Consider the following 10,155-nt stretch of genomic DNA (forward strand, 5'->3'; position numbering starts at 1 on the left):
TTGTTGTTTTTGTTACACTAAATCGAAATAGTGTGAAAGCGTCACCAATCATTGCGTATGTTCGTAGCATGGAATATCGAATATTTTCGTGTGCCATGAATATCTTTCATATACACTTAGTATGAAATGAGATGCGTGGAATAATAATTAGTGTCCAACAAAAGTAAAACTTGTTGTGTTTGCATGTGTACTTTTATCATTGTTTGTTGTTGAAAGACGGGTGAGTTTACATTTACATTAAGCGGGACAACTCAAGTAATAAATTTTGCTCGGTTGAAAATCGACTCGTTTGAAAATACCGGTCAATGGAGTAACAGTATCAATATGAGTGGTATATTATTTTTTCGCGAGATGCACCAATCTTCTAAGCATAACTTTTCAAAAATTTATCATGTCATAGACAAGTTGGTTTTTATGAAATCGAAACAAATGTACTTCGATTATCACGACAAAGGAATTGAGATCAACGCAGTATTTCGAAGTGGTATGTTCAGCAATCGCTAGATATCAAACTGTGCATACAACTCGGTTAGGTAAACGATACAGTTACAAGTCGGATGTATTCTTGATGTACAGATGGCAGTCTGATGATGTAAAGCTCGACCACTCCAGCGATTCGAAACAAATGTACTTCGATTATTACGATGATGGAAATTACGATCAACGGAGTATTTCGAAGTGACTGTGTATCGTTCGGTATGTTCACCAATCGCTAAATGTCGGTTAATTAAACGATACAAATGACAGCTTGATGATGTTAAAGCTCAACCACTCCAGTGTGTTTATTGCAAAGTATTTCCCGCAAACAAAATATCGAATGTCGATCTCGGCTTCATTAACCAAGTGAGTGAAAATTGTTTTCGGTTGGGTGGATATGATTTGTACTTAGAAAAACGACCCACAACGATTAAGCGGCGCTGTTTAATATCCAATGAGTATGTGAAATTTCTTAGGGGTTTGATTTAGCTAGTTAATTACCGGTGATTCAATCACATACAAGTAACGTCTTTTAGTGACAGAGTATTGTGATGGTATTTACTTTGACGAATGACAATGGGAAAATTTCCAATTTCTCTGATCGTGTGCGTTGTGCAAATAGTTCTAGTACGCATTCAGTGAACATCAGACAAATTGACAACGAATTTCAGTAGTTTGGTTAGACGATGACAATTATTCTGGAGGTTCAAATCGATATCACTACTATGAGCAGCAATACAAAGACATTTTCTGTAGATTTCAGTGTAGCACATACTGTGATTTTATTATTGATATGAGTTTGTATTAATCAAGTCTGTTGAATAGGACGCCTCGGTAAAGACATTACAATTGCTTCTGTGCTGATCAAAACCTTGAAGTGTAGATCTATAGACTTCACAATGTTTTTTTTTACATTTAGCACGTACAATGGTGGGTGTGAAAGGATTAAATATTGATCACACGATTCGAACGATCCTGGATTAATTTCTTGATCAAAAACATTCCGCACATACAAGTCCTCGTTTTACAAATCGATGCGTTAATTAAAAATATCCCTGAGAAGTTTGTTGATATCACAATAACCAACACCGGTGTAATTACGTCATGATTCAATAATCAAGTCATGATCGACTATTACAAAATCTCGTATGTCAAACTAAAGTATCAATCCTTATGATTACATCATGATAATATTCAATATAACACCTGCGTTCGATTGTAAGAAATGAATTCTCAACTACGTTGCTCGGACTTTGAAATCTCGTATACTCAAAACATATGTTAATCTCAAGTTGCGCGCACCGAGTAGTAATTACTTTTGTCTTACAAAATATACCGAGTAGTAATTAGTTTGTCTTGCAGAATATACCGCGTAGTAATTCCTCTATCTTACAGAATAGTAACGACTTTTCAAGTTGAATAATAAAAAAAAAGATGTGTAGGGATATGAATACAACCGAACTTGTTATGGATTTTAGGTTTTAGTGATTGTATGGACTCGTGTATGTTTGGCTGTTTTTCATACTGATACTGTTTGAGTTGGTCGGGTAACGGATTTACTTGACAATGTTTTCGTGGTTGACTCTTTGAACATCGTAAGATGGTAAGATGTCAAGACGTAATACTATTTCTGTACACTTACAACAAAACATAACCCGCATTCAAATAATCCGTAAGCTACAAGTGGATTTAAAACTTAATGCTGTTTTGTGGTTAACTCAAGTCAGTAGTCATGTTTGTGTTGATTTCGGGAATGATCATGACGAGTTGGTCGGGTAAATTAGGTAATGTGGTAGTAACTATGACCTTACCGAGTTGCTGACATTCAAATATCTTTTACGGATTTAATTGTGATAAATTATTTCTCAGTTATTGTTCAGACATTCAAATCTCGTATACTCAGAATATAATGTGTCCAAGTCAAAACGTATATGCACCGATTAGTAAATACTTTGTCTTCAGAATAGTAACAACCTTTACAATCGAATAAAAAAAGACCGAGCATACGAATACAACCAGGATGAATTAATTCAAATTCATGAGTTGCAGTGATATAATCAAGTAATTGAAAACTAGATTTTTAACAATTGGTAATGTTGTGAATAATTCTTTTGAGTATGGTAAGATGTAAAAATATCTCTTTGACAAACGGAAAGCCAGACCGTGAATAGAGTTGTAATGTTTCATTACTTGTTTCAAATCAATGTGTGTATAATATCGAAACGGGACTGTGGGGAAGTTGGTAGTCATGTTTGTCAATCCTATTTCAATGCGCACTACGCCAAAGTCGAAGTAATCGGTTTCGGATTAGGATTTTACAATTATTTCACACCTTTTTAAATAAGCGTCAACTTCACAGAGGATTAGGGTTGGGTCAGAAATAAGTGAAAATTTGTCGGTATTCGGATCACCGGCTACGCCGGCTCTGTGGTAAACTAATTACTAAAGTAACACCATGCGACTGATTCCTAGATTTAGCAAACTATTTCACACTGACTGGTCTAGTGTAATAATCGATAGTAGCACACGACTGGACGGGAAATAATTCAGCGCGCAGGTCATTCGAAATATAGGTCGCACGCACACTGTGTAATCCCCTTGCAAACAGGCCGCGTTTCCGTTTGTGTGGTTATTGTTGGTGACTCGTACATATTCAACACCGCGCGAGAGATGCCTATACTCGAAAGTACGAATCACGACCGCGTCCATAAGAATAACGATATATCATTGTCGTACTCGCCGTAATTTGGAATATACACATTACCTAAGAACCAATCACATGACTATTTACTTGATACATATTCAACACGAAGTACAACATACCAACAACGAAGTCGCGTGCGAGCTATCCCTATGCTGAAAAGGGTTACCGTGTGGATGTCTATACTCGATAGTACGAATCATCGCCGCGTCCATAAGAATAACGATATATCATTGTCGTACTCGCCGTAATTTGGAATATACACATTACCTAAGGACCAATCACATGACTATTTACTTGATACATATTCAACACGAAGTACAACATACCAACAACGAAGCCGCGTGCGAGCTATCCCTATGCTCAAAAGGGTTACCGTGCGACCACAAGACACAATAGCCGCATGCCACCGCCGCCATAAGACAAAAGAGCCGCTTGCCACCCCGGGTTTCCCAGCCGCATGCGACCACCGCTATAAGACATAAGAGCCGCTTGCCACCCCCGCCATAAGACTCAATAGCCGCATGCCACCCCGCCATAAGGCATAAGGAGCCGCATGCCACTCCCGGTTTTCCCAGCCGCATGCCACCCCGCCATAAGAAACAATGGCACACCACGAGCGATCTACTATACTACTGACGTCATCTTGATGTCGCTTGCAGCCCGTGCCCCACCACCCCATATTGTCACGAGCCGCCACTGGCATAAACTATCAAAAAACAGCAGGCCTTCATAATTCAATATGCAGTCCGGGACAAAGTAATAATATCGCAATACATCGCAAAGATAACTTCATGTTTCGATTATTTCGTCAAATGTAAGCTGCATGAAATGATTTTATCTATTCATATATAACAATTGGAGTGCGTTGTCTAGCCTTGTATTTTAGGGCAACATCTTTCAACGAAGTGCAGAGTTGTAATATCCTCTTTCGTTTCGAGTGTCGAGAGATAATTAGGGACTCATTTATGGCAAAAATAAATATAAAATAAATGTTTAAAACATGTTTTTGACCATGATTTCCTACTTATCAAATATTATATCTGAAATGCAACATCGTGGTTCGCGCGAGTGCACGGCATGGATACAAAATCCCTGATAGTATTTCATGGCAGATTGCGTTGCATATAGAGCAACAGCTACTTTACCTCTTCCACATTCTCATCCATGTTATCCATAGATAGGTCATCCAGTGCCATGAAAGCATGTGCGAAATCGCACCGTCTTATGGTGATTGAAGACACTGTACCAGAGGTTCTCAACCTCATTTTGAATGTGGCCATATTCTGATTTGAAAATGTTCCATATGGCTCACTTCTTATCCTCAAGTCATACTCCTGCTCAATGCGCGGTAACCACAGGCGCTAATATATCTCTTCCTCCAAAATATATGAGCATTTTTCTTACCGTTCATTTTTATTACCGTGATAACGCGAGAAGCATGAAGTAAAATTTCAAGCAAATAAATCTCTTCCAAAAACGACTAACGAAATAATTATGGGCCTCTTAGAGCTTCCCTCATTGGGGGGTTCGGCAGTTAAGATTCTGGTAGCCCGTAAAACTCTTGTACGTATATTATGGCCGTGTGCGGTTCGACGCACGTCGCGAAACAATGATCCAATCCCTGCATCCGCGAACTCAGTTGGCATGATTGGGGTTTTTGTTTCCCTATGGTGGGGATGTGTTGCGAAACGATTCTGGGCCAGCTTCAAACAATTCTTAACGTGATTTCGGTGAACGGGATACTACAAAACGGGGAAAAAGAATATTTATTATACAAGTTGCGCGTATGTCTTGTAGGTACTGAGGTTGCGATGTCAGGATCAATGATACAATCAATTCATGCAACTCTTACATTGTGTGATTTGTGTCCAACGATTTCAAGGTCGGACATTTTAGACCGATGATTCGTAACCATGTCGCTTGGGGTGATATGGATTTCAAAGGGGACGGAAACACTCGGGGGCGATATGGGGTGGGGGCTTGGACGCTATGCGGGCGCCGGAGAAAATGACTCAACAGTACAAATGGTGTAGTAGTTGTCATAGGGATACAAAGTTCTATAGTCCTATATATCCTTGGGATCTCGATCAAATATTTATCCTTTATCAGCCCATGTGATCAGATTCACTGGTTGAGTTGATGGAGGTAGTGCCTTCGAAAATTTAGGGCAAGTTACACATGATGATGCATCTTCGGGAGAAGGAATTGTTATTAGTCACTTTATTGCATGCTGTTATTTCTTGAATTCCCATCAGGATTGTCGGTAGGCTATAGCGGAAATATATGAGAACCGACTGAACGTACCAGAAACAAAATTTCTTTCGTGAGAAGCACACGATTCCAAGTTGGTATTTCTAAATGAGGCGCCTCAATTTAATCTGCAGTTCGCTTCTGTACTGTGGGGCTCGGATTGCTAAGAGCGCTACTATAATAAAATTAAAAAATGAAGTATAGCACTGAATCGCGCAGAGCGCATAGAAAATTTCAAGATTAAATAAAATCCCTCAAAAATTTGGGAGTCAATTCGTGAATTTAATTTGTCTGGTGACATCCCCATCACATACTAATTAAATTACGTGCCATGACCACGCAACTTTGCTTCTACGGCCGCAGGTCGTACATCCCTGGTATAGTTTAACAATCTGGTTGTATTCGACATATCAGAACACAGACATTCAAATTAATTAAAAAAAAAATAACTAGCTGAATTGAACAGAAAAAAACGGAAACAGAACAGAACAATTTGAGCAAGGAGCAATTGCGCGTCCTTTAACGTTACTATGCAAAGTACGTACTTATAAAGGTATTTAGCGCTATATGACGATCACATTTAGATTTTTAAATAAATAAATATTAAATCGATAGTGAGCTCCATGCAATTGAGAAGATAGAAACAGGACAGAATGTTTGAGAAATAAGCAATGGCACATCCTTTGAGGGTATTATGTACTTGTCGAAAGGTATTATAAGCCAATATTACGATTACATTATTTTCAAGCCGTCCATTTTGTTTACGATCATAATTGGGTACACAAACGTCACATAAAAGCTAGTATTACCTTCACATGCGATTCCGTTTTCTCGAAATATTTCGCAAAAAGACTCGCGAAGATCATGTAGCGGATCCTGATACGAATTCTGATAACGCATCTCCCTATATCCACCGCACGTCGCGTAGAATCGCAGGAGCCCTTGCATCGTGTATTCATACTCCACTTGTATTTCCGCCTCCCACCGCTTTGTCGGGTTTGCGATTCTGTTGAAGATAGATTCGTAACGATTCAGACTGTGCTTGCGAACGGCCGGATCTGTGCCGCAGTTTTGGAAAAATCTGTCGACGGCTTTATGATACTTTGAGGTTTTGCTGAAAACGTCGCCAATTATTTGTCCGCTTGAAGACTTCAAGAGTTGCGGCGCGTACATTAGAATTGCAACAATCCCACCTTGTACTAAAACTCTATCGCACTCCTTCAAAAATAGATCCAGGTTCATATAATGCAGCGCGGCCGCGCAAAGAACTACATCAACTGAAGTCGATTCAGCTGGAAAGCGATAATAATCCACAACCTGGAAGCGAACGTTGTTCCGATTGTTCAGATTCCTCCGTTCTACAGATATCTGACTCTCGCTTATATCGATACCTGTTATTCGTTCGAAGTCGTTCATGAACAGCTGAGTAGCTTTTCCGCCACCACAGCCAACGTCGAGCATATATCGTTTCCGAGCGCCCAGTCTGTAATTGCGTTGCAAACACTCCAAAACTACATCCCGGATCTGTTCCGGATAGTCTGCTCGCATCTTGTCGTAAGACTTCGTCAGTTCGTTACCTTCGTAGTCTCGGATCATTTTTTCTTTATGATTGCGATTGTGCGGTATACGCGTTGCGCTGAAGTACATGATATTATAGCCAATATTGGGTAGTTGTTCAACAATTATTGTTGGAAAATAAACTCCAAAGTATAGTGACATGGTATTCCTATCTAATTAACATACATGACGCGGATATGTGGATAGAAAACTCTACTGGCGGAGGCACCATATGGCAGGTTTTAGATCAGTGGTTCCCGAAGTGGGCGATTTGAAGAGACAAAGGGTGGAAAATACCGACACATCGATTGGGACCGAAAACGTACGAATGGACGATAGGGGGCAAAATGTTGAAACGTTCAGTCAACTATATTTAATAGTTGTTTTGTTTTTTGCTAAGCTACATATATAATAACCAATGGTCGTTGATAGAAAAGCGGTTCAATGCTTGATCATCCTAGCACGCTAGAGGTGAAAAGGATCTTAGCCGGTAAATTTGCTTTACAATACACCAATGGTTCTCAGAGTGTAAAGGTTGCGCAGGGATATCTAGATATCCCTGGGGTTGCAACCCAAACATGTATTGCATAGACCTGAAAGTGTTCAACGGGAAAACACATCTCTTTCGCCACAGTGACTCGTAAGACGATCTTCAACGGCAGCCGTGCAAATTTTGGCGGCCCCGTCTTATGGAAAATATTTTCTACTTATTACAAAGGGGGAGATAATTATCGGGTGTAAATATTGAAGCAAAATGAGCAGGTGCGAATGTGCCCTGAACCACAGCCGGGACGTTGTCAAATAGATTTCAGGGATATACCATAGTGGCCGATTATGTATCCACGGTTATGTGTTGGAGGCTTCTCCAGGTTTCTATTCGCAGCCTAATTGTACGCAGCAATCGGAAATCCGGATATTGATAGTGGACCCAGCTGCATTTCGTTAGAATAGGGCACGACAGCACTTCGCATAGAGGGGAACGAAGAGAGTCCAATGATGAGTGAAAGGTAAAGGATCATGTGGTATGGCGATTATTGATATTGGTGGTAAACGAATTGACAAACGTACCCTAGTTCAATCTAAAGCAAAGGCCCAGAACTGTGGTTCTCAACCGTTTGTTTTAGTGAACCCCCGTTGGTCATCCGCGAGCCCTCTCAAGTTAAGTTCAAATTCAGCTCATTTATACAAATATCACCTGTCTTGTGCAAATGTATAAGGATAGTGTAAACTGTAAAGTGATATAATTGCCCTTTTATTTAAAATAACATCATGATATCTGGAGATTATGAGGACTTTTATTGTTTCCAACCCAATTTATTTAATAGAACTTCCGGTAGATGCATGTCAGAAGAAAGGCTTGGAATGAGTGTTCGTGTCTCGGAAATCTGCGCTTTCGTTACGAAATAAACGGATGCCGAATATCCATCAAGATAGTGTAATGGTGATGCGTCCGGCGACTTGATCGGTTGGTCGTGGGTTCGATCCCCGGTCGGGTCAGACCAAAATCTCGAAAATTAATATCCGCGGCTGTCCTGCTAGGCGCTCAGCATCCGTGGAGGAGAGAAAACGGGGATGCAGACCAGATGACTTTACGGTCGTATCGCATCTCCTTTGTCAAAAGCATCTCAATGGTACAGGCGACAACGAATGTCCCCCTTCTCTCTCTCTCTCTCTCTCTCTCCACTTTCATAAAGATATGTAGAGGTGAATGGAATAATAACGCGTAACGCTTCCGACGACACCTTTGGGTTAGACCGCAATAGATTTCTCAAAGAACGTACCATGCGGAGCCAGAATGCTGGTCATTCCTATCAAGCATCTCATGTTGAAGTTATTCTGGAAAAGTGCCTATATATATTTCAACCAGGAGAGAATGGATTTCGTTAAGACAATTAAACCCCTTTAGACAGATTACAAATTCTATTTCAGAGATTGTAAATGTTCACTAATCACCCGAGAATGACAGCTTACACTCCAGAAAGTTTTGCAAACATTGCGTAAATACCGTGATTGAGCTTTCTATAAAATCCACATTTTCATCTTTTCTGCCAACTGCTAACCCATAAATACGTTTGTATCAGAATTCCTGCCCACTGATTAAATGGAGATGGAGGTGGAGATCAGTTATATTTTCATCAGTAACATCGAGGTGCTTTTTCGATGAATACGCGAAGGAACCGCATTTTCTCTTATTGAGTCAGCACGAGCATATTTCCTCGAGACGCTATCCTACGGGGCAGATCGCCTACGGTTGAAAAGCCACGTATACCCGTTTTGCGTTCATGACCCGTCCGGGGATTGAGCCCACGATCAAAAGGGCGGACGCTCTACCAATAGTAATGGTTTATTACTAGGGATGGTGTGAACCTCTGAAAGGTTCAGGTTCGTGTGAACGCGAACCTTTTTAAAAGGTTCTGTGTGAACACGAACGTGAACCTCATGACGTCACGTGACGTCATATTGCTAATTCCAACCCTATCTTTCAATGAACTTATAGCCTAAATTAATGTACACAATACCTAGTGACGACTTGAGCCACATAATGCAACAATTCTGAAGTACATATTGGCGTTTTAAACGTCGCTAAATGTATCAACTGAGGCAATCAAAGGATATAATACTTCCATAAAATCAACATCTTTCGTCGCTTTGCCAACAATTTCGACGAGGTCTAACCAGGGAATATACGCTTATCCCTTAACGGTCTAGGCCAGACCGGACAATGTATTCGGTGTCTGAGTATTGCTACATTGATTTTGAGCAGTGTAAAATGGGTTTATATACTTGCTACCGATATTACCTCATTAAGAAGTTATACAGCAGTAGCCAACTCCTCAATCGCACGGATTTGGTTTTAATGATGCAGTAAAGTTATGAAGTCAAGATTGACCACGTACGCCTTCTCGAATTTTTACATCAAAAAACGATAACAATCTTATCGATTGGTTCAATAAGCATCCTTCGCTGACTATGTATTTTGCTCGTGATGTTGTGTGATTGCGGGTCAAACTCACAGCAGAAAGTCACTAAATATTCACAAACGGAAAGCTGGATATTTCGAGCAAACTTTTGTAACAAAGTAAGTAAAACATTTGAGATTACCAAGGTGCATGCTCGACGCTCGTTTACTGTTGATTTTTACTGCTGCCAGCGCCATACATAGAGTG

At 40.2% G+C, this 10,155-nt stretch overlaps 1 protein-coding gene across 1 annotated transcript; it reads right to left on the reverse strand.

Moving 5' to 3' along the window:
* Positions 1-5,884: 5,884 nt before the first annotated feature.
* On the reverse strand, positions 5,885-7,153 carry LOC145446031 (putative methyltransferase DDB_G0268948). Its single transcript, XM_080324216.1, has one exon. The coding sequence runs from the start codon at positions 7,148-7,150 to the stop codon at positions 6,164-6,166; it is 987 nt and encodes a 328-aa protein (XP_080180342.1). The 5' UTR covers positions 7,151-7,153; the 3' UTR covers positions 5,885-6,163.
* Positions 7,154-10,155: the final 3,002 nt, after the last annotated feature.

This window comes from Botryllus schlosseri, chromosome 9 (assembly GCF_051294905.1).
Source record: "Botryllus schlosseri isolate E-star chromosome 9, Bs_hap1, whole genome shotgun sequence".
NCBI lineage: Eukaryota > Metazoa > Chordata > Ascidiacea > Stolidobranchia > Styelidae > Botryllus > Botryllus schlosseri.